Source organism: Lagopus muta, chromosome 13 (genome assembly GCF_023343835.1).
Source record: "Lagopus muta isolate bLagMut1 chromosome 13, bLagMut1 primary, whole genome shotgun sequence".
NCBI classification, from domain to species: domain Eukaryota; kingdom Metazoa; phylum Chordata; class Aves; order Galliformes; family Phasianidae; genus Lagopus; species Lagopus muta.
The window spans coordinates 16,264,135-16,289,195 of record NC_064445.1 but is presented as its reverse complement, the minus strand read 5'-3'; the positions used below and the strand labels follow the sequence as shown (position 1 = coordinate 16,289,195).

At 47.2% G+C, this 25,061-nt stretch overlaps 1 protein-coding gene across 4 annotated transcripts; it reads right to left on the bottom strand.

Annotated features, from left to right (window-relative positions):
- Positions 1-30: 30 nt before the first annotated feature.
- SEPTIN6 (septin 6) lies at positions 31-24,814 on the bottom strand. Of its 4 annotated transcripts, XM_048959800.1 has the most exons (11): positions 24,686-24,814; positions 21,040-21,154; positions 14,798-14,993; positions 13,475-13,661; positions 13,087-13,248; positions 9,149-9,245; positions 8,701-8,869; positions 8,090-8,222; positions 7,220-7,410; positions 5,352-5,395; positions 1,881-3,019 (listed from the first exon to the last, which is right to left on the bottom strand). In XM_048959800.1, the coding sequence occupies exons 1-10, from the start codon at positions 24,710-24,712 to the stop codon at positions 5,392-5,394; spliced, it is 1,281 nt and encodes a 426-aa protein (XP_048815757.1). In that variant the 5' UTR covers positions 24,713-24,814; the 3' UTR covers positions 1,881-3,019; positions 5,352-5,391. The 4 variants fall into 4 exon arrangements, with proteins under 4 accessions (XP_048815756.1, XP_048815754.1, XP_048815757.1 ...); XM_048959799.1 differs by lacking the exons at positions 1,881-3,019; positions 5,352-5,395 and adding an exon at positions 31-530; XM_048959797.1 differs by lacking the exons at positions 1,881-3,019; positions 5,352-5,395 and adding an exon at positions 1,630-1,874.
- Positions 24,815-25,061: the final 247 nt, after the last annotated feature.

Sequence of the window (25,061 nt, the reverse complement as noted above, 5' to 3'; positions counted from 1 at the left end):
GCTGCTGGGCAGAAAGGGCACGGACACCAGTGAAAACACACAGCTGTGACTTTATTTCTCTGTTAAAATTAAATACTTTGTCGCTGCCACCATCTCACGTCGCACCGTGTTTCACGTTCCTTTAGATTTGCACAGTTCCCCAAACCGACCCAACGACAGCGGATTGAAAATACCCCCCAGCTCCAAGCCCCGTGGAAGCCCGCAACATTTATATTATTAAAGACATAATTAGGAAGAAAAAAAAAATGCTCCTAACAGTATTTGAAAATGTATTAGCTACATCATTAGTCCAAACATCACATCTGTGTTCTCCAAACCCGCGGGTAACCCACCAGCCCCCCGCTATCCTGTCACACAGATCACAGGACACCTCATTTAGATACCATGCAAGTCAGTACAGAGCTTCTTACCCCGACACTAACACTGAAATTTGTCCCCCCCGCCCCAGCCAGAGGACCCCTAACCTCTTCTAGAAGTGGCAATCTTCTCCCTCAGACCCCGTGCAGCTGGCGAAGACAGATTAAAAAAAGCTACAGAGAGAGAAAGGGGAAAAAAGAGAAAAAAAAACAACAGAAGATTAGCAAAAAAGAGAAAGACATTCAAAAAGCAGAGAAAAGAGATGCAACATGAAAACAGCTGACAGGAGAGCGGAACCTCCTTCCGTGAGGTCATGTATCTCATGGCACCTTCATGGAAATCACACAAGTAAAACACTTTTTTTCTTTTAAAATACTTTTAATTGCATTCTAGTAAGGCAAATGGTCAGGAAGAACAACCAGTAACTTGCAGTATGGGTTAAAGAAAAAAACCTGCATTAAATGCTTCTTTTAAAAGATAATCTTGAAACCTCTGACTGGTTTTGGAAGGGGGCACTCAATAGTAAAGAATGAAGCAAACCACTCAAATTAGTTTAACTTGCTTTAAAAGAAAAAAAAACCAACACAAGTTGTACAGGAAATAAAACTGTATTCATAGCAAAACTGAGACAACGCATTGCAATCAAGAGTTCTAGCTGCCTTGATTGCCCCAAAGCGAAAGGCCGGGCTGCAGCCTGTTAGCATGAGCAGCCAGCCTGCTAACACAAAATGAAGCCTGTGAGGTTTTAGCACCATCCCAAACAACACATTCCTAGAAAAATCCTCAGCAGTGGCTTGCATTACCTATCCTGGCTAGCTCTGACACCTGCTTAACTTTCAAAAACCTCTGGGTTTGGAGGGTTTTTGTTGCAGTTCCAACAGCACACACCCTGATGTTTCAGGACAGGTGGATTCCCCCTGCCTGCACACAGTGCAACTGGAGGATCACAACTAGCAAGACTGAAATGGAAACGCCCGTTAAATGCCAGTCTTTACATGGCATTATCCAGAAATAAAAATAGTAAAGGATAAATGATGTCATGAAAATGGCCCCAAGTATGAAGAAAACTTTCTAATCTCTTGACTATTTGATAATCAAAGGTGGTGGTGTCATCTTAACGTCACCAATAAATACACTTAAACCGTGTTGTTATTTTGCCAGCAAAAATAACTCATCTCACAGAACTTATTTTTACGTTTTCTGGATAGAGAGGGACTGAGAGAAAGGGGGAGGCTATTAACTGTATGGATTAAAAAAAAAGAGAGAGAGAAATTAAAGCTGCAGTGTCCCAAACTCGTTAGGACTCATTTTATATTATTTAATAAAGCAATAACCACCAGTACATAGTAAGACAAGTTCATAACAAGAGTATAGCAGAGAGCAAGAGTAACACCATGGAAAGGTTACAGCTGAAATGCTGTCACGTTTTATTAGACCCTGTGATTTAACAAGTAAATGAAGGTCCATTCCAGCCCATTGTATTCAGGGATAATTACTCAGTACAGAGCCATGGGTTACTGTAAAAGAAGGGCAAAGAAAACAAAAAAAGAAAAACAAAAGAAGTAAATGTTAACCAGAATTCACTGTCTGATGAAGGCTTTATTTAAAAAACAAACAAACAACTCATCCAGAAATACACAGCAAAGACACCTGCAGGCAAACTGCAGCCGCACTCGGCCACTGGGTGAACTCCTGGCCCCAAAGAGCAAACACCTTCTCTTTTAGTGCAAATCTTGCATTAGAACAAGGCTTTTGTTGAATAGAAAATATAAGAAGCAACTTGCCAACATCTGCACTCTTCTAAACAGATGTAAAAAAAAAAATAAAATTAAAGGTGATACTTTTTGCATTAAACTGAAAAATTTTTGGAATCACTGAGAAGAAAGGCAAAGAAACATCATCATCTTTCTTCACAGGCACTGGTGTGTACAGCAAGGTGACCAGCTTTCCCTGAGATTGGATCCAGGATGTGCATCCAGCCCAGCACACTGAGAAGAAGACAAGGCAGGAGATCCTTCGTGACCCCTGCAGCATTCAGAGAACACTTAGTTGCAAACCATGGATCCAAGTCTGAAAAATCCCCCAGGCTTGGGAACTGAGGATTGGATTCAGGCCGTCACGCCTGCGAGGACGTAAAGTTTGGCAAAAAGTCCTTTCAGATGATTTGATTTGCACATGACAGCGCAGCAGGGCAATGACAGGTTAGCTACTGCAAACTAAAAAGTGAGAGGGCAGCCCATCTCTGGACACCACCGCACCGCGTTGCGTTTGCAGTCGACCCCTGGTGGCACGAAAAGCACGCGGCTGAGCAGCTGCTGCCACCATGCAGCCTGGCACAACACGCAGGGGAGAGACAAAAAGCTGGTAACTGAGAAGTGGTGATGCTACAAGCGCCTGGCAGCTGCTATGGACCAGAGGGGGAGTTATCAGCCACAAGCATCTCTTGCCAGTTCCACAGAGGCTGTTGCTGAGTTCTTCACAGAAACAACTGTAACCCAGAACAGCCAAGGGTGCGGACTGTGGCTTAGAACAGACTGGTGAGCACAGGAAGGGAGCAATGAGTAAAGGTGAGCAAACAGGCACAATGGCATGGCTGCGTGTTAACCGAATGTGGGGGCATTCGCTTCTGGTGCGAAGGGAAAGGTTCTACAGGAAACCCGAACTGAAAATGAAAGAAAAAGGCAGATTAATGGTTTTATGGATTAATGAAAAAAAAACCACCAACAAAAAAAACACAAATATGCTTCCTAACACACACACACACACAAACAGGAAATGTTGCTATGTGTTAATAAAGTTTAATTTGACTACAAAACATGCTTTATGCAGACACACACACACACACTCAGCAGTGGGATGAACCACATTGCTTCTCTAAAACAATCCTTTCACAGTTTTTGCAAGCTACAGAACTCCTCAGTGGTGACTTATTTATATCCTTGCAAAACACTGGGGCCTGCAATACTGTATGGATCAATATTGAGAGTATTATTCTGAATTCTGAAAAAGTACCATGTATACATATTTAATTCAACTAGGACAAATGCCCATTGAAAAAGGCACTGTCTGCGTTTGTATAGCGGAAACAAAGATCTTTATTTGATTCCAAGCCTAACACACAACAGTGTACAGTTACACGGGCTGCCAAAAGCAATCCAATCCCAACAGAAATCAGTAATGTTCACTCTCAACTGCACTTTAGCTGTGCTTTCATACTCAGCACCAGAATGAACACTGATGTTCTTTGAGTTTATTTATCCACATTCACACCCTGGAAGGCACAGAATTGGTCTTTTCATTGTATTACAGTTACGCTGGCAGCAGAGGCATTCATTCTACCAGACTGCTCAAGACGACAGCAGTGCAGGACACTTCTGAAGCTCTTCTGCCCCATTGAAATTGAACTCAAACACCTCTCACTGACAGCATAACGTGTACTCGCTTTTCAACTTCTCTTGGTGGAGATAAGAGGTATGGAATTGGCTAATCAGCTGTTCCCCACTTGAGGGCAGACCACAAGATAGTTAGGATTCTGTCTGATAGAAAACGTGAATCCTAGGTTTGTGTGCAGGGAAAGCTGGCCTAGAAGCTGAGTTGTCAGGATGTTTTATAATTAAACGCTGCTGCTCCAACATATCCCACCTCAGGGAAACCTGTGCTCAGGCTGGGGATGCTGTTGTCCTCATACTGGGTAACAGATACTGTTGCTCTGTCAAGAAGCAAGACATTCCCTTAAAAGCTTTCCCTCTCCTCTCACCAGAGAATCAACAGCAAATTAAAAAGGCTCATTTAAAAACACTCAGCACAGCTGTAAGTAACCCACTGTCATTAGCAGTTTAGCTAATAATGATGCTTTCCTGCCAGGCAGGTGCATTTCTTAGACATCTTTATTTAAATTAGCCTTCACTTTGCACTTCCCACTGCAGATGCTTATTTATGGCTACGTTTGTAAACCCTTTCAGACACCCTTCTCTGTTCGACAAGCCTGCCAATGACTATCTAGTCATTTCATATCCCTACTAATGTGGAGACAAAGACACTCTGGACAGACTCACAGTGGGACCCTGCTGACAGAGCTCTGCTTCAGTGGCAACCTCTGTGCCCTGGCAAAACTCATCAGAGACTCAGATGCTGGCCTCAATCGGAGGCAAAGCGCTCTGGCAGGCTTTCTGGCCACAGCTTGAGCACAGCCCTCTCCTTCCACTAGCGTTACCCAAACCACACACACTTGGCATGACTCCCAGACATGCGCCTGCTACAAGTGAATATCCATCCACAGGGCAGCCCGCTGGAGCACTGAAAATGTCATAAAGTGTCTTAGTCTATGTTCAGAGCTTTCCGTTATCTGCTGAACACTCCACATCTCTCATGATTTTAGCAAATCAACTACAGTCAATCGACAGTACTCACACACTCTTTCTCTGGTGCTTTAGGATAAATGAAAACTCTAGTTTGGGCAGACTTTACCATCTGTTGGGAGTGGAGGAAATAGAAACTAGTTTGTATCCTGCACTGCAACCAAGCTAACCCTGTGACTTGAAGGGGTGGGAGCAAAGGAAGGAGAAGGAAGGAAAGAGATTTTCAGGCTAGCTGGGCTCCATCATCACATCTCCATAGCAATTGTTGCCATAGTATCGACATGGCCTATGTGATTAAGAATCTCATTTATTTCTGAGGGAGTCAGAAAGATAGAGACAGCAAACTGCTGGAAACATTTATAAGGAAGAGGGCCTAATCCTTATCTTTCCACATTTAATGTCCAGATATTGATTCCATCTGCATTTTACTCTGCCACATTTTTGAAGACACGCTTCATGGCATCCTTGTTCTACAGCTTTCTATAGAAACAGAGTGAAAAGCCCATACAGTAAAGGTGAAAGCAGAGTAAGACAGAGATGATAACACTTAGAGGCTTCGGGAGTTGCATAGGGTCTGCTTTTTCAGGAACTGTAACTGATCCCACTGTGAGGTCTATATATGTTAATGACGCTTACCAGGACAACGTGCCTCATGCACCATGCAGCCAAACAGCAGTTAACTGTAAAACAGCATACATGTAAGAGCTAATGATGATGATGATGTAAAAATAATAAAAAGAAACCAAGCCATGATTAGTGCAAACTACTGAGCTTTGGTCAAAAAGAGTAATCTGTGAAAGAAAAAGACTACTGTACTGCCAGCCACTATTGAACAAGACACAGTTAAGCTACTGGCTTGTGAAATTCATGGATTGTTATAGAGATTTATGATCTAAACATAAAAATGAACCATTAAGGGCAACTGGAGAGGTTAGAGTGAAGAAAGCTCTGCCATTTTTAACACTGTTGCTTTCCAGGAGGAGGGGGAGACAACCTAATTTCTTCCCAAGCCTGAATCAAGCACTGATCTACCACTTGCACAGAGTTCACCCTGCCCCAGCATTAATCAACAAGGATGGTACCAGTGCATTTTCATAGGAGTATGTTTCATGTCAGGAGTGCTTCTGAGACCAGAACTGCTTCTAGGAACAAGTATGTGACTTGGACCACAGCTACTGAGTGCTCATAGTACAGGGCATGTCATCTCCCTTCTGGGCATTCCTGACCTGGACTAATCTCAGCTCAGAAGTCTGCAGTCCTCAGCATGCAGACATCTGAGAGCTGTAAGCATGAAAAAAACACAGCTGTGTACTCCTCCCAAAGGCTGGGGAGAAAAGTCTGGCCCAGTTAGTCTCAGGCTCCTCAGTACAAAAGCACATTAAAAACCCCTGAAGGCAATTCAAAAAGGCAAATCAAAATACGCACTGGAAAAAGGAATGGACAAGTGAGAAAAGGGCAGGAGCACTAATTGCTCATTGCAAAAGAATGTTGACACTGTAGCAGTTCCAGCTCAAAACTAAAATGACTAAAACAGGATCTGATTCTGGTTGTTGGGTCTTTCCTCTCCTGTCTCACTTGATTCCAAGTATAACAGTTAAGGGTTATTTTTCCTGACAAGCAGTCCTCTCAGCTATCTGGGCATGTGCCATATTCTTTATATTAACAGCAGTTCCCCATGTACTAAAACTGCCTTGTACAGGCAGGATCTACTATGGATTTGCTTCATGAATGTGCAGAGAGGGGATGATACAACAGTGGTATAAAAAACAGACACTCATCTATCTGCACGCTGCTCTTTGTACACATGCTAAAGTGGGACAGCCCTCCGTTTCAGATTATGTACCACTTCTCATTGCTAGGTAAATCAGCTGCACAGCTGGGTTGCTATTGAGGAACCACAGAACATTAAGATATCCCAGAGCATGAGACACTGACAAGGGGCTGCAGATCCTGTCACGCCATTCCCTTGCATGGGGAACCCTTCTAAACCTGTGCATTATCTCTCACTGCTTCTGGGAAGGTCAAATTTTGGTATAAGGCTTTAGAGACTACTACTGCTTTCAGAGACTTACTCTTTGCAGATTCAAGAATTCAATACTATTATGTTCCCTGAACAATTTCCAAAGCTTTTTCTAAATCTATTCAAGACCCTAAAATAGGACACACTCCTCTCTAGGTAGCAGGATACTCCTGCTAACCACACCTAACCTCCTACTTCCTTAGAGACACTGACAGACCAAAGGAAGGGCAGGGAATCCCAGCAAACTGAACCAAGTTCATTCTCTTCCATGCTGTCAGCAACCAGAAAGGGAGGCTGGTACTGTGCTCCCTGCTCCTGAGGATGACACGTGGAGCTAAAATACATCCAGCTACCACTCAGACTTACTAGGGATTGTATCTGTCTGCAGACCTTCCCCTGATAAGGACTGGCTAGGTTGGGAAGGAGATATGAATACCCAGAAAATATTAAAAGAGCAGCAAATACCATCAGGTTAATAACTTACTTTTTTCTTTCCTTATCTCTCTTAAGAGTTTGTGATCCTCCAGCCTGCTGAGCCTGAGATTGGAGCAATTCAGCTGCTGTCTTCCTTTGTTTAAATGCATTAACTTCATCATCCAAAGATTTCTTCTTATCCTCCAGCTTCTTTTTTTCATCCTGATGTAATTTCTTCAGACGATCAAACTTTTCATGGAGCTAGAGAGAAAAGAGAGGTGAACTCTACCAGCCACTCTGTTCACAGAAGAAAGGCAGAGGATTCTCATGAGATCTCAGCCCACAAATCTCTGTTGGACTTTACATTGTTTCTTGCACCCTGACCAACAACGCATAGACAAAGGGCAGGAAAAGTCTTCTTCCAAAGCATCCTGCACAACAAGCACTATTCTAGTGAGGAACCAGTGCACAGACTAACAGCAGAGGACTGGGAGAGTATAATCACTAATAAATAAATAATCAATCCGCTTCATTTTCTTAACAGAGTTGTTGGCCTTATTTCTTTTAAAATGCAGTAGTGGGTTTTCATGCCCCTCCCCAGCTCTAAGAAAGTTGTATGGGTATAATTTTTATATTACAAGCTTGTATCAGGGGTTCCGTTTCTCTCCTTGAATTTTGGCATGCCAAAGCTGTCAGTCAGAATCAAAGTATACGGCACTTTCATGGCACACTAAGCTGCACAAGGCAACCTTACAGGACAAGTACATTAATGTACCACATTAAACTTTAGTTGTTTTTGTTTGTTTGTTTGTTAGTTCTTAATAAACTAACTTTAATAAACTAAACTTAAACCACACTGCAGGAAGTGTGTGTGGCAGCAGCTGCCTACTTGGAAGTGTATCATGCATAACCACAAAGAGACAAGTACTGTACTGCTCACCTCTTTTTCAGCTTCCTTCAGCTCTGCTTCTTTTTCCTTGACCCTCTGGACAAACATTTGCCTCATTGCCTCTTCCTTTTTTTGCAGTTCACCCAGAAACTCATTTCTTTTGGCCTCATAAGTTTCTTGTAAGCTAAAGAGAAAGAAAAGCCCCGTGATACAACTGAAGACAAACTCTACTTTCCCCAAGTCTCTCAAATCAGGCTTTCACCATGAATACTGCTTTCCTACCACCCACCCATCTATGCTCAAAGTCACTTTATCCAATCATTTCCGAGGTATGTAAGCTGTTGTACTTTCCCTATATGCTGAATGTTGGGCAATTCAGAGAGACCAGCTGGCAACAAACACTCGTTCAGATGGGCACCTCAGTATCCCTGCAGCACTGACACTGTTACGTCTGCCATTTCAGTCAGTCCTGCACATGCTCTCTGTGCTTTCACCTCCTCCCCCTCAGCCAACACCTTTGCTGAAGTCTAGATTTATCTGACCAGGCAGGTTTTCTTGCCACATTGGTTCTTTATATGCTCTCCCGAGGACACACACAAACACTCAGTGCATCCAGCGATGCTTCCTCCCTCAAGCTCTCCTTCCTACTCCAGGGGTCCCACCTGAAGGGCTTGCTGTCTGGATCGGTGTCCTTGAAACCCATCTCTTCCAGTTTACACCTCCGGTACAGCTCGTAGTGCCGTGTGTGGGTCTGCTCACGAAGGTCTTCCATGTTCACACGGATCAGCATCTCCCGCAGCTTCACAAAATCACAGTGAGCTTCGTTCTCCACTGTAAGAAGACATTAAAGGTAAGAAACGGGTAGAAACAAAGGTCTCTTCTCACATTCCCTGCTGGGCCGCTCCTCCAATAGATTTAACAGCCCTTCTGAACAGAGGACACTGCTGCTATTGTCCTGACACAAGGATTTACTATTACAAGGACACAAAGGAAAACCTCCAAGAGAAATTAAAGTCCAGCAGGTCCCTGCTCCTCTTACAAGAGCGAGTCCACCGCCTCCTGGTGGAAATGTCACCATTCATGTCATGAAATTTTCACGTCTTGACTCACCCTGCACTGTGCCCCAAGGGTACTGACGAGCTTTCATCATTTTGTTTCCTATTTTCAACTCCTCCGTGCTCCCAATCACTGCAAACGGCAAGTGGGCCTGGAACACATTTAATACAACCTTTGTTAGCGCCTCTCAGCTCTGGCTGACTGGATAGCACACAGAGATTAGCACAGACACTGTGCAAGACACTCATTACACACACGCTAATCTCAGGGAGTCTAATCACTGGCCACTAGCCCAAGACAAGGAGGAGAAGGGAAGGTCCTTTGTGGAAACCTTGTTAGTGCTACCACTCTATGTCCTCTACCTGGCTGATCCTCCCAGCCACAGGGTCTCAGGTGAGATGAGCCAGTGCAAAACTAGCATCAGAGTGACAGCTGGAACACAACGCTGTGCGGCTCTGCCTGCGGCGCTGTCCCAGGGGCTTGCGGTGGCTGAGGAGAACATCTGCACAAGCACAGAAGCAATAAACAAGCCTTTTTTTTTAATCCCCCTCCCACTCCCTCGGCTCATACCAGAACACAAGATAACTTGCTCTATCCAATCAGGAAACTGAAGTCTCTCCTTCTACACAGATTAACAGGTTTTCTCCCTGCTTGCTTCGTCCCTGCACTTTATCAGCTTCTGCATCCACTGTTCAGGTCTGCTGTTGAGGTCTGCTGCTGGCTGAGCTGGGAAGGACCCTACATTTGCTGAGCTGCAGTGAGCCTACCCAGTACTGATACCAGCTGGTGCTGCCCATAGCATGTGCTGGGGCTCACCCTCACTGCTCCTTTATCAAAACAGCATCTTTTCTCAGGTTCTGAAAAATCCAAAGGCATGTTGATGGCTTATAAAGTCCTTGTGATACTGATGGCTGTACAGCAAGAGGGCAAAGGAGGCTGAATCGAGGGATCATAGTCACAAGAAGGGACCCTGAAGAGAGCAGAGCACAGCTGGTACCACTAACTCGACTGTGTCTCTCTACTCTCTTTAAGCCAGGCCACACTCCATAAGAGACAGCTGTTTCCAGTACCTGATGCTTAGCTACAAGGAGGAATTTGCTTGTTGTGACCCAGAAACACAGAATAGTCACTTCTATGTAAAGAAGGTTCTTCTCCCGTTCTGTAGAGAGGTTAAGAGACTTTCCCAGTACAAATTCAGCCAGGTTGGAATAGAACTGCTCCCAACACCTCAGCAGAGCTCACCCCTCATTCCCCAAACTCAGGCAAGAAAACCCCATCTCTGCTATCTTTGCTGCATTTGTCTGCTGTGCAATACGTGAGGTCTCTCCCCACCTCTGCTTGCTCCTGGGAACCATACAGCCTTCCTCCAAGCTGCAGAGAAGTCGACTGCAAGGTTTCAGTACTTAAAAATAAAGCTGCCAGCTCCATGCACTCAACCCTTCTGCTGAGTTCTGTGCAGAGACATTTGTTAGCTGGAGCCTTTAAACTGTACTTGGTTCTGGGCAATTAAAGTGCCTCAGGTTGCCAATGTATGGAAGATCAGTGACCCCAGATTGTTTACAGAAGTAGAGAAGTTTTAATTTCACAGGTGATCTGAAATAACAGAGAAGTGATTAACAGGACAAGAAAAAGATTTCAGGGTGTCTTCTACTTTCAGAGTGTGACTCCTGCAGTCAAATAGCAAAGCTGCCTGCAAGCACTCTCAAAGATGGGCTCTTCAGCTTTTATTGCCTGGCCTCACAACTCTCTCACCAGGGACACAGCAGTACAAGTGGGGCTTAGTGGTCAGTCTGGAGGGGCTGTTCTGGGCTGTGAGGAGGCCCTGAGCACCACAGCCTCCTGAGGCACCCTTCACACAGTTACTTTTACAATCGTGTTGACACGCCAGCACATGGAAGGATGAGTGTCAGCACAGAGCTAGGCCTATTCTGCTAGGGGTTCACCTATCAGTACCAACTGTTCAGCTGCTGTTTTTGCTAGGCAGAAAGTGCTGGTGATTTCCTTTTCTAAAAGTAAGTTCTAGCTCCCACCATGAGGAGCAGACAGCTCATATAGTTGCACATGGCTTCATTTAACTACCAGGTGTAGGGAGAATATATTCTGCAGTAATTAAATGAATTCATTCAAAATGGAAAAGCCAGCTGGGAGCTGAAAGAATAGCAGAGATTGCTTTTTGTATTATGATTTAAGAATAAAACCTGGATGGGAGGAGATCCAAAGCATTTTGGAGAGTATTTTCAAGTGCTCTCTACATCTCTTGTAAACACACACACAGTGAGGTGCTCAAAAAGACCAAATTGATTTCAAGCAAAATCAGGCATCTTGTTCTGAAGATTTGTTTAATCCGACTGGTGTCTAAATACTGCACTTGACACCTCTGCTCCTGGCTAAATACTTCTTCTGATCAGAATGGCACAGATTTTGTATCTTCATTTCTGTCACATCAGGCTGTTTCCTCTTTGTTTACTAAGTCAACTCTGAACGCAAAATACTCTGAAAAGAATTCCTTATGCATCAGTATAATAACCTAGAATGCATATTAAGTAATGAGTTTGCATATTTTAAAACCTAATTTTACTTGTCATAGTAAAGATAATCAAAGCAGGTCATAAGCAAAACATTAACTAATCAAGAGATCAGTCTCAATTTTCCCTGCATTAAAAGAAAAAAAAGAAGAGGTAGCTGATCTAGAATGTTTGCTGCTCAGCAAGAAGCACAACTTGAGCATTTATAACCTTTCAAAGACATTAATCTGTAACAGACAAAGACAATGAAGCTTTCTGTAGAAAAGAACAAACCCAAAGGTGAGGGCAGCTGACAAAAATTGAAGTTTGCTGTTCAATTTCAAGCGTGATTAAAACTGGCAGTTTAAGTTACAGACCTCATGCATTCCATCCTAGCTCTTTTACTGCTCTCAGTCCCTCCACAAACACATCTCCTGACCTGCAGCATGAGTAGATTTGTTTTCTGTAAAATTAATATCTAGATACAAGTTTTGCAGGTCTGCAAAAGAGCCTTGACTTCATTCAGGTTCTAGCCTGTCTCGTCCCCATAAATCTGGTGTATGATCACAGCCAGAATGACTGATTGATCACCTGGGGAAAGGACTGGGTCAGCCCTGGGAGCACAGGAGAAGGCAATTCAGCTGTGTGACAGAAAGGGATGGAGCCTGGCTGCACCCCTCTTAGACCCCATTTAAGGGCTGACTGCCACAGGGGAAGGATCTCTGGTTGGAGATCCCTCCACTGTGGAGTCTTTCCTGCAAGCCCAGATCTTCAGAGATGGGTGAGCATCTTTACTTGCTCTTTGAAATACCATCCTATCCATGCTGGTCCCTTTGCTGTTACAGTCCTATGTTGCCCTTCCACTGCATCAATCTTTTCAACTGTAACACCTGGTGATCATGATTTGCATCAGTTTAACAGAGGATTTAAAGAGCTGATCTCTCTGTGCATCAGTTGATACAACCCAGAATGCCTACAACAGCATCATATATGTTTTCTCTTCCTACTCTGAGAGTGACCAAAAGCAGACATTTGGAAAAGAGAGAGGCCACTGGGAGAGGAAACACCCATCAAGGATAACAAGGCTGTTTAGTGTGAAAAATGCAGAGCATAGAACAGAGACTACAGACAGTCTGCTCACTGCTGCAGACAGATAATATTCATCTGATTATTCACAACACAGGACTGGCCATGCCCAGCATGGCCAGACTTCACCATCTGTCCAATTCCCTGCACGAACCTCAACACTTATGCATTAAGACAAAGAAGGGGTTAAACTCCATCTGCTTTCTGACTAGAAAAGCCTGCCAGAGAGCCAGTAGCCTTCCTCAAGGCTCTGCTAGCATAGGATGACACTACAAAAACGTGATCCTCTGTTCTTAGGAGACAAAATAAAAGGGAAAGTGGAATTAAGGAACATTCCAATATAGGCCACCACCCCTACAGTGACAGACCTGTTCTGAGAGAGCAGGAAGCAGAGTCACTTACATTCATTGTTCCATTTATCTCTGCCACTGATTCATCATCTGTTGGGAACTGGTAGATCTGAACCCCGTTACTGACCAGTTCACTTGTGATCTTGATTTTAAACTTGGTCAGCTCACTTTTGGAAATGGCATCAGATTTGGCAATTATCGGAATAATGTTGACCTAGAGAGAAACAGAGAGGTAAGTCCTAAGGTTGGCTCCAGGTAGTTTTTCCAAGTCTGTAGTACAACTTACAAAAACTTAAAAGCACTCAGTAAGTCTAACAGATGCATCTGCCAACGGGGCCATAGCATAAGGGCTATGCAGGTGGAGAGACAAGCCCTGGAAAAGCAGCAGCATTTCCATCATGTACACGGTGACCTGCACAGTAACAGTTAAAATTGCCTACCTTGCTGTCAAGCTTCTTCATTGTTACCAGGTCCAAGGATTTCAGTGAGTGGCCTGTCGGAGCAATGAAGTACAAGCAAGCGTGGATCCGGGTGTCATGGTAATTATGCAAGACCCTCTTTATCTTCAGTTCTTCTTGCAAGTAGGCTTCAAACTGAGCATCAATGAACTCAACAATGGGCTTGTAGCTTTGACAAAAGGAAAAAGATTTTTACATCTCACAGAGGTTAACCAGCCCTACTCCATTGCTAGCTTTTTAAAAAAGAGCTACTGCTTAGCTATTCACTTCCCAGGACCAAGTCTCTCAATCTCCCCTCCTCCTCACCCATAAGAAATATAAATGTTGCACCACTGACAACAAGATGTGGTCTTGCATCAGACTTCAGCAGAGAGGAGAAACACTACTAACAGGGGCTACAGAGGCTGTGGGTTACTACAGACTAATCTCCAGAGAAAGTGGCCTCATACTTCAAAATGTGAGAGGGAGAGATGCTTTTCAAAGGAAGGGTAAAGCAGACTCATTGGCAGCAGTGTGTAACTCTCGCTTGCACCCAGGGAACGAATGGCTTGCTGCTCTCACAGTCCCAATTCCTACAGGTGAAAGATGCATCTCCATTCACTACTACCTTTGCCCGGTGTTCTAAGGCAGAAAAACCCTGCAACTTCCTTTCCAAGTCCATCTGAAATACAGAGCTTGTCAGACTTGCAATGCAAAGAACATCAGTGCATCTTAAAACTAAAATGAGAATCCAACAGACCCACAACAAAGCAAACTCCATCACAATGCCTCTGTGAAGATGGACATTAGAGAGGACCTGGTGGAATTACACACTCCTTCACCACCATGCTCTGGTCCTGCTGGGACATGAGCTGCCAGAGATACTTCCCCAGATTACATTTCAATGATTACTCATCATGCTTCCACAGGCGAGATGGAAGAGTGGCCTGCCAGAAGTGGCCATTAAACCAGTCACTGGTCCACACCAGATGTTTGGTTGCAAGTTTGCATTCAGTACAGCACAAGGCAAAGAGCACAGAAATGCCCTGCAGCATTTCAGCAATCCCCACCAGATGAACTTGGGCAGAAGGCTACCAGCGGGCCAGATATTGTTCTGACAGCGTAACAAAAGCTGCTCTGATAGCTGCAGCAGTGATGACACACCACAGCCTCTCTCCTCTTTTCTCCCTGTCCCATCCCCAAAAGATGACATGGGCAACTTGTAAGAAGGAAAGAGGAGAGCAGAGTCTGGCCCAACTAGGATACAAAAGGAAAGCCTGCATGAGTAAACAGGGTCATGCTACAGCATCTCTGCCTTTCACTTACCTGTCCTCTTTGTTGATTTGATCCCCAAAGCCCACTGTGCTTACAATAGTCAGTTTGAGGTTGACGTTGCTCTCTTGCAGGTCATAGGTACTGGATTTCAGCTGGACCCCAGGCTGTGAGTGAGATGCTGGGTCACCTTCAAATTTGGTGTTGAAAAGCGTGTCCATGAGAGTGGACTTACCAAGGCCAGTTTCCCCTATTGGACAAAAAGAGAGAAAAAATGTTTTGTTGAATATTAACATGGCTTGCCCTTTCAGTAAACCCTGTTAATTCAAACACTAACAAGGGTGAAACTGTAGCAGATGAAAGCAGAGCTCATGCTCCAAAGGGATTGTCTGGCAAGCAGAAAGGCATGTACAATGGGAGGTCTGTATTCTGGGCAAATTACATTTCACAGCCTAATGGCCATTAATATCACAAGAAAAGAGAGATGAAAAGAAAGAGTTGAAAAGGCAAGGGGGAAAGCATCACTCAAATCCTGCAGATACCCATTAATGCACTAAAGAAGATGCTGCTTTCATCAGTAGGCAAGGAGAGGAAGGGAGAAATGGGGCCCATGGCCTCTTCTTAAAACAGATGCTCCAGGTTAGTATTTCTGTAATTAGCAGTCACTAAAATAGCTTGCTTCAGTACAGAAACACTGAGTCGGTTCCTACCCTACAGCAAGCTGTGCAGTTGGTTTCTTGTACCCACAATATGCTGAGTTGGGGGACAGCCTTCTAGCCCGGGGAGGGGCATTTTCTCTTATATCTCATTTCCATACACCTAGGGGCTGTGCAACTTACACTCAAAAATCTGCTTCTAAAAGCTTTGCAGCACTGAACTGTTATTTGGATTCCATCTATCAACAGAGAGCTGTTTCCTTATCTGGCGTGAACAGACAAATCTGAGAGACCAGTCTTAAATTTGTTTTAGATACATCCCATGGAGAACAAAACAAACCTCATTGCGCTCATTCCACAGGGCGGCCTCCCTTGCCACACTGACAGCAGAGCCAGCCCTCCAAGTCCGCAGGATCTGCCTTTGTACTACACCTATCAGCAGGCTGCCCTGCTGCCCTGGGAGGACCACTGTGCTTTGGGGAAACCATGATTTCAGAGCTGCTCTTCTGGCTTTTGGTGTAACTTCAGCAGGCAGCTGAACCCCACCCACTGCTCCAGGCCCACCAGGGGGCTGCGTCTCATTGAAGCAGCCTTCCCTCCTTCCCTAAGTCTTACATCCAACAAAACCATCAATATTTTCCTACTTCACTCAGAAGAAAAGAGCTGCTCGTTTTCGTAGACTTCAAGCTCTGCAATAGATCCAAAGTTGCATGAAATGCCCAATTCAATAAGGGGAAGCTCCTCCCCTTCCTCCTCCATCCAAATCCCTGTGCCTCACCCCTGCAAGCAGGCAAATTCCTCTCTGTTGGCCCGAGAGGAGACTTCTCCAGCCCGAGGCTGAAGCACAGGGTAGCGCAAAACTCCACTGCCCTGGGAACTGCACACCATCTGACTGCCTGGACTGAATATCAGTTTCCAGAAGGCAGCAAGAAAGTCAACAGACACCTTGAGCTGCAAAGGCGCCTGGGGAGCCAGCCAGCAGCCAGTGCCACACTGTGCTAGGTGCAAACTCGGTGGCTCCTCACACTGACCTGTCTACAGCCCCAGGGGGAGAAGAGTCAGCACCAGCAGCGTGAGTTTCTGCAATCCCACCCTATTTGGGATGTAAGGGTACCACTTTCCACCAGTGGGTGCACAAAGCATGGAGCACTGCTGTGGTTTGGGTAAGGATTTCAAGAGTTAACATGAGAAAGCCTGCATGACCTCACCAGGCCTTTCTCAGGGATTCCAGGAAAACAGCAATGTAAAAAAAAAAAAAATCACACAAAAAAACACATCCAGACAGACATCTAAACAGCTTGAGAAGGCGGCAGCATTTCCAGAGCTCCTGCCAAGGGTTCCTGCCTGGGCGGGCAGGATGGAGCAGGGAGCCAGCTGCATAGATCCCCAGCGGGCTCCTGGGGACAAGGCAGCTGCTCTCCTGCCCTGCACTCCATCCCACAGGCAGCAGCCCCACACCCAGCCCTGTGGCTGCTGACAGCATGACAGAGGTGCAGCATGACAGAGTGGGGCTGGGAACTGCCCTCTGCAGCCAAGACATGAGGTCCCTGTGAATGGCAGGCAAAATACACCAAAAACTGCCCCTTATTTCTGCCTCCCTCCTCCTTTAAGATGCAAAGCATCCACCTGAGGACAAGACAGACACATTCAGATACATCTCCCATCTCTTAATTGTTGCCTACTTTAAACCAATTTCACATCTGGTTTTCAGCAGCAGCAGTGCAGCAGAGATGGAGGCAAATGCTGAAGATAGAGTACATCTTTATACTCCCATCTCCTGCATGCTACACAGGGCCAGCAAAGGTGACTTTGAATTCAAGATGAAGTTTTCCTTTTGAAAGGGGAAGTTCTAAACTGCTAAGACACGACTGCAGAGGCAACAGTTTCCCACCCAAACACCTACAGCTCCATGTATAGAAAGCAGAACGCCCAGCCACAGCCAGGTCAGCATGCGCATTCCAGCCGTGTACAAAGAGGGCTCTGCACTGTGCGTCCCGCTGCCCAAGAACAACTCAGCCACAGGAACCACGGCACTGGCTCCAAGAGCATGATGTGAGACAGTATCAGGCTGAATGAAGTGCTCTGCCACGTGAAATGCAACTTGGAGCAGTGCTACTCTGAAGGGCAAACTGACAGAACAGAGCATTTCTGAACCTCCCAGGAGTTTCTGCCCGAAACAGAGGCAGCTCCCTGCTGGCTGGGAGATGTAACCACTGCCAAGTGCTGCTTGGAAGGATGGGAGTCCAGATGGAACAGATGGGCTGATGAAAAGGACAAGGCGACTGCACTCGCTCCAGCCAGCAGCGCTGGAATCTTCTCCAAAAACCAGAAATGATGAATGGGGATTAAGGGAGGCAGATTTACCATGGAAAAAGCAGCAGTGTATGCAAATCAAGCAAGAGACGTCCTTGGCAGGGAGATTATTGCCTGATGTCAGGCTTAGATTTGATCTCCAAAACTGTACTTAAGCATTATGCAACCTTGCAGCAGTCTGCTCTCCAGGCTGGCAAAGTGCTGAGGACAGACAAGGTAGGAATGGTGACCTTTATTGTTAACTCTGCGCCAGAAAGCTCTGGCAGCCATTGAAACCCAGTAGCATTGTGCCTTCTCAGCATGGGGCAGATTTTAGGGCAGCCAAGCCCTGGACATGAGGCACTGCTGCCAAAGCACCCTGCAAGCTAAACACCACTGCTGCAAAAGCTGAACCTCTTTGGGTCTGGTGATTCGACCTGCTTTCCCCCAGCCAACAGCTACCTGCTGCCCCTCCACCTCCAGGCTTCAGAGCCCCAGTTGTGTCACCCTCAGCCCACTCTCCAGGAGCACACAAGAGCCCTCAGAGCACTCAGCTGTTTGAAAGCACAGAGCGTTTGAACCCCTGCAGAGTCCTTTCAAGAGAGAGCAACATTTGCTCTTCCCCAGATTGACAACCACGGCTCCAGATATCAAATAATGCCATCTTAAAGAAAACGTCTATGTGCGCACAGCCCTTTCATGTGAAGAAATGGGAGCTAATCCAATGTAGCAGGTTTGTCAGGACGAGCCCTGAGGCAGCGCAGCCTGATAAGGCTGTCTCTCAAGAAGAGCAGAAAATAGTTCTTCTCATCTGACAGGCGGAATGGTGAGGCAAAGCCAGGCTGCCAGGGGCAGGAACACGGGTCCACAAATGATGCTGAAGAGCTACAGAGGGCCCTGCGGCCTCCCAGCTGCACTGCTGCTGCACAGACCTGTGGCTCCTCAGCTGGAGAAATTCTGTACTCAGCTGCTTGCACTACCGACTACAAAACCAATCACTTGGCATCCTCCAAGATTCCATCTCACCACCCCACAGTGAGCTGCTGCTGGAGAGCAGATGGCACGAGGAAACCTGTGCACAGCCCTCCTTTTCCCAGCCGATGAGCGCTCCCACATCTCCAAGCTCCTCTGGAGACCCAGCGTGGGGCTGAACGTAATGCATGGTGAAATAGTCTGGCTGGGGTGGTAATTCCAGCACAAACTGAATGCTGGGAAGTAATAAGCCAGAAACCATTGGGTCCAGTCTGGGAGCTACTGAGTATGCAAAGGAAAGAAGGAGAAAAACAGGAATCATTCTTTGTGAGAGGCCTCAAAGTTGTAGCACACCTCTGGGAAACGAGAAGGTAATTTCTACAGCAAAACAGTGGTTTCTCATGGCACTGAGTAGGCTGCTTAGAACAAATCCCTTGCAAATTCCGGGAGGGAGGAAGGAGAAAACTCCTGCTTATAATGTGATGCTAGTCTAATACAGCTATGATCTGGCCAAAACAGAGAAAATTTACCAAATGAAAACCTCAACTCGTTGTTCCCATCTCTTTCCACCATCTCATCCAGCACAGAATGTCTCAACCATCAAAGACTTCCCCAGCCTTTGTACTGAACTAACGGATGAACATTTCAGCACAGAGGCTTCGGGAAGAAAATGGCTGTGCTGAGGAATATCAGAGAAACCATTCACAACCCCTAACTTCTGAGAGCTTTGCTCAGCTGCTCTATCTTTGGCTCCTGTCTGACAGAGGAGACAGCTTTCAGCAGGAGAACAGCTAAAAATTGCTCTAATCTGGACGCTCTGCTGAGAGCCATTTTTGCAGCTTTCCTTGGCTCCTCCAGCAGGAGCTGGAGGAATCAGTGGCTCAGCTCCAGCATGGCGCAGAGTAAAGCTGTCACTGGATTTTTCCCCTGACAAACACCACACACAGCTGAAAAACAGAGAGAACCAAAGTGCCTTTCTGTCACGTTCAGCAGCCTATGTCATCAGTTCGCTTATTTGCTGTTTTGTTGGCCTCAAGCCTCATTTGCTTTATGTTCTTTCAGTTCTTCACCCCAAACTCAGGCTGCACAAGTGAGACCCAACAGTCTAAATGAAAGATGGATTCCAGGAGCTTTTTTTTTGTTTTTCTAAGAGTTTAACTTTGTTACCACAGTTTCAAAGAGGCTCTGCTAAGCCACCTTAAAGTAGGTGTCTGTCAACTAAACATTTGCAAATCTTTTTCTAAGGGAGTTTATTACATTTTTCTATGTAATAAACTCTCTTCTTTATTTCAGACTCAACCATGTCTATGTGGCTACTATTCATAAAAGATTGACATTAATAACTAATGCATATTGATCTTGGCAGGTCTTTGTTATTCAGAGGGACAAGCAATTACTGCATTCCAATGCTGCTCTGCGAAGAGAAAAGCAGAGGCGTTCAACTGCTTTCCACACATCCAGGGGAACCTTTAAGCACAGGAGCTGCTGCACCTATAACTTGTAGGAAAACAACCAGCAGCTCCATGTGTGCAAAAGGAAATACTGTCAAACTTCAGCTCTGGGACACGAGAGTTTCACGAGCCCACATCTCTTTCCTGTACAGTACAAACCACCTACTGACTCAGCTTGACAGTGACCTCTACTTGTCAGCAAAGTTTATTATCTCATGGGAATGTCCCTGTCAGGGAAAGTTTTCCTCTCAGCTCCATTTAGCAGTGCTCTCTCTGCACTTCACTCCTCTCATCTCAGACTTAACCCTGCCCTGGGCACACAGGACCCTGTCCCAGGTTGGCACCCTGTGCCAGATCTCTCACAGAGCAGGACAGGCAGCCTCTGTGTGGTGTGGGGCTGACCCCAGCTGAGACATGTAACACATGGCAGCACAGACAATCACACCACCACAGTGTGGCCAGGCACTATTTTAATTCAAGTATGTGCTAAAGGAAGGGAAAAAAAAAACACCAAAAAACAGCTTTTAATGCTTTAAGAGGAACACGACTGGTATTTTGTTAAAATAATTATAATAATAATTCAATATCTAACCACACAAGACCTCTGAACAAAGTTCTCCAGCACGAGTACCTCTTTGCTTTTAGAAATATGAAATTGAATCACACCAGGCAAATAGAGATCATAATAAAAGCGTGGGATTTTAGGCATTTTATTCCTATGGTTCACTGCTTGGTAAAAAGCCATACTCCATAACGCCAGCAGGGATTTCCCAGTGCACCAGTAAATCATGTTATTTAGAACAGACAGAACAGAGGGATTGGAAGTTTAAAATCAAAGCTACTTTGTTAATTCTGTTACTTGTAAGCTACACCCAGCTGCAGAGGCCTTTTCAGCAACAGAACTTCCCCAGATGGAAATACTCACCCACACACAGGATGTTGAAACAAAACCCATGATTAACTGACTTATTAACCAGCTGGTCAGGCAAACTGTCAAATCCTACGTGTCCAGAAAGGGGGACAGTACGACAGCCTTCACCCTGAAATGCAAGGAAAAATACACAATTGGTGTCATTCTCATGCAAAATACACTTCTCTCTCCACACCCTGCAGACCTCCCAAGTGCAGCCAACTACACAGTCCGTGCACAGATTTTACATACACTGTAAATCTTGCCTGTGCACGCTGCCCTTCTCCAAAACAAACCCAAACAGCACACATAAAACACCCCATCTGCCTTATACGAGATGGTAGCCATGCCAGAACAATATTGAACTGTGCAAAGCGTTCAATGCTCAAACATGACGGTCGAAAGAGAGGTGGACAAACGTTTGTTCCCTGAGTAATTATTGAGAGACTCAAGTCTCACCTTACGCTGAAAGCAAAAAATAATCTCCACGGCAAAGGAAGGTATTAACGATGCCTCCTCACATGAGCCTATTACAATCCACATTACAGCTTTGATTACAGAAACAAGCTAGCAACAATGAGGAAATCTGTACCTCCATCTGGTATCTGAACAGCCCAAACACGGCTCCTGCACAGCTCGCTGCTGCAGCACACAGCAACACAGAATGCAGCCTTTGAGCTGCCAAACACAGCAGTACCCTCCCCTCAGGCTGCAAGCCCGAGCCTGTTCAGATTCATAGGATGGCCATGAGCACCAGGAGATGTGGAGACTGCTGAAGAAAGCACAAGGGGGGTAAGTCTGCATGGCCAGGCAGTGCCACAACCCTGCCGATCTGTGCTTGTCTCACGTTCCCCTCCTGCAGCCCCCGGAAAGGTGTTTCTCTCTCCAGATCAAAAGCTCTTTTCTTAATAAGCTATTTAGGAGCCAAAGGTAGAAAATTCCCCTCCAGCCATTTAGGCACATCATCGGCTCACATGAGATACTACAGCCACAAGGCAACTGTTCATAGGGGTATAATTCTCAATTTATTCCTCCAAAACCCTGCTTTAACGTAAATAAACCTGTTTGTAGGGACAAGCGTGCTGTTTTTCTTTGCTAACTACACCAGTGTTTCAGGCTAGAATAACATCTCCAGGGAGTGCATTACTCCAGCAGGCTGTCAAAGTACCAGTCCTTGTGTGATTGCTGGTTTGCTGGTGCAGCTTTAATCCCCCAAATGTGAAAATCCAAATAGATTTCAGCCATTAACCATATCTACAGCCTTGCAATGTGTAACTGTGTTTCCCCACAGCCATATTTTGTCTATCAGCCTGATTCTTCCTGCCAAGATGTTCACCCAGCACCAGCACTATGCCTCCAGACCTTACTGAGCAGCTTTCACCCAAACAACAACGCAGTGCTGGAACGTGTGTGGGGCTGTTCCCTCCCCGGGAAGGGAGTGCACTGCCCCACTGAAGGAGAAACAGGAGGACAGGGCCTGCAGACAGCATCCTTCCTGCGGATGGTGAGCCAGCACAGGTATCTGTAACACACAGCCCTCAACCTGCACGCTGGAAGGCAGTCTGAACGCTGCTCTCTCCAGGAAGCGTGGGTGGCTGTGTGGGCTCTCATTAAGAACAAATCTTCTCCACAGCCCTAAATATAAGCGCTATCCAGATGGAAAAGAAAAATAAACAGTCAAAGTTAAACTACTCTGGCTCGGAGGAGGCATTTACCCCGCGAGTCATTTCCTGTGCACTCCTCTTCTCCTCACCTGTGGTTTTATCACACAGTTACAGAGCCTTTCACATTTGTCTCAGGCCAGGAAACGAGTGCTGCAAAACATGATTTTCAGTTGCAGCAGCTGAGCCACCATGTCAAACACAGCTATGTGGCACACACAGCTGTAGATGCCCCAGCCCAAAGCCTGCAAGGCCAGGACATTGCAAGAGCCTGTGTACTAGAAGCAGATTTGGAGGCGTCACTGCTGCCCATGCCCTACCGAGTGTCAGATGGACGGCCAAGAGCTCTTGCACCTCCCCTGGCTTTAAGCTGGCCTGGCTGTGCACCAAAGGCAAAGGTGGGCAGTGGGAAGGCAGTGTGAGTGCCGGCACTGCCCCAAGATGCCCATAACTGTGTTTTTCCCCACACATGCAGAACGACCTCCGAGGAGAACAGGCTGTTATTGCTGAGGAAGCAGCAAAGTGTGATCAGATTAAAAGAACAAAAAGAGCAGCATGTGCTCTTGCTGCACTGCCAGGCAGGGCTATCTCAGAGCAAAACTAAAGGTCGGCCTCGTGAATAAGTTGTTTCATTTCTCCATCTCTGGAGGATTTTCACATCTTTTCTGAAGGCTCCTCCACGCCACAGACACCACTGACCCAACTCCTACAGAGAAGTACCAGAATGATATAGGAAATGCAGAGATGCTATAACAGTGTACTCCAAGCCTAACAGCGCCTCACATTTAATAGCAGCTTACACAAAGGGCGTAAGGTTCAGACTGCAGTTCTCTCAACCTTTACAGGGCCCTCAGGATGAACAGCCATGAGAGCAGTACCCAGACCCTTCCGCACCAGGGAGGTCCCACACTGTTGCTCCAGAGCAGGACAGAGAGACCTGCCTGAGGCATAGCCGCCCACGAAGCCCCACCACAGCACTCAGCATGGCTGCTGCTGCCTCTGCTGAGAACCAGGCCGGGAATTCCTGCACTGCAGCAGGGCTGCCCACACCAGGAGGCAAACAGCAGATCCCGAAGCCGGGAGGGTCCCCAGCCCTGTCCATACAACAGCTTTTCAGATCGCATTTAAACAAGAACAGCATCGGATCCCTTCCCCTGACGTTGGCCTTGTGGCATCCTCTTCCCCAGACTGCATTTGGCTCCAATTCAACAACAAAGCAGTGCAACGCTCGTACCAATTCATTCTCGCATGTTCGGGTCCGTAATTCTCTCTTGCAATTACCCAGCAGACAGCGATGACGCTCTCCATGAAACAAACGCAATGCACGAACGTCAAGCACAGGTAAAGACTTTGCATTTCTTTCCGTCGCTCAGCTGCTAACAGCCCAGCAGGACGAGCACAAAGGAAGAGCAAAAGAGAGTGGGAGCAATGGACCGCATCCAGCCAGCCACCGAAGGGCCGAGCACCGCCCGCTCTCAGGCGCACCGCATCACGCGAGCGCTTCCAAAAACCGCCGTTCCGACAGCCTTTGGTTCCGTTCCTCGACGCCCGTGCCAAAGGGCCGCGGGTCGGGGCTGCTCCTGGGAGCGGCGTTCCCCGGCGATGCCGGCACACGGCCCTGCCCTGCCGCACGGCCGCACGGCCGCATGCCGCTCCCCCAGCCCCGCACCGCGGTGCGGCACCGGACGCAGCACAGCCCCCCGGGGCTCCCAGCGGGGTGGGCGGGCACAGCTCCGCGGAATGAGACACCCGGCCCGCACGCACACACCGACACGGACAGACACACCGACACACAAACACGTGCGGTCGGACACTCTCTGTACGCGGACTCTGCAGAACCCCGCACCGTTCCCGCGCCCCCCGCGGAAGGGCCCTCCGCAGCCGTACGGACGGGCGCTGCGCGGTACCGCCGCTCCCCCTACGGGAGCCCCGAAACCCCCGAGGGCCGCCGCTCGAGCCGTCCGTCGCCCGAGGCCCTGCCCGGGCCGAGCCGCTCTCACCTGCCGCGCCACCTCGGCCGCCGCCATCGCTGCCCGCCCGCCACAGGGTCCGCCCCGCCCGGCCGGGCGGCTCCGGACGCGCCCACCGCGCCGCCTCACGGGGGTGGAACCACCTCGTCGCCCCGCGCCGCGAGCCCAGCCCGCGCTGCGACCGCGCGCCGCGACCGCGCGCCGCTTTCGTGCTCGGTACCGCCGGTCCCCGCGCCGCCGTCGCGCTGCGGGAGGCGAGGGGTTACGGTTCCCCCCCGCGGCAGCCGGCGGTGGTGCGGACCGGGCTGCGGGCGGGGCCGGGCGGAGAGCGGCGGCGCCGCGGTTGGACGCCGTGGGGAACGGCGTTAGGGAGGGGGAAGGCGGGGCTGCTGGCGCTTCCCGTAGC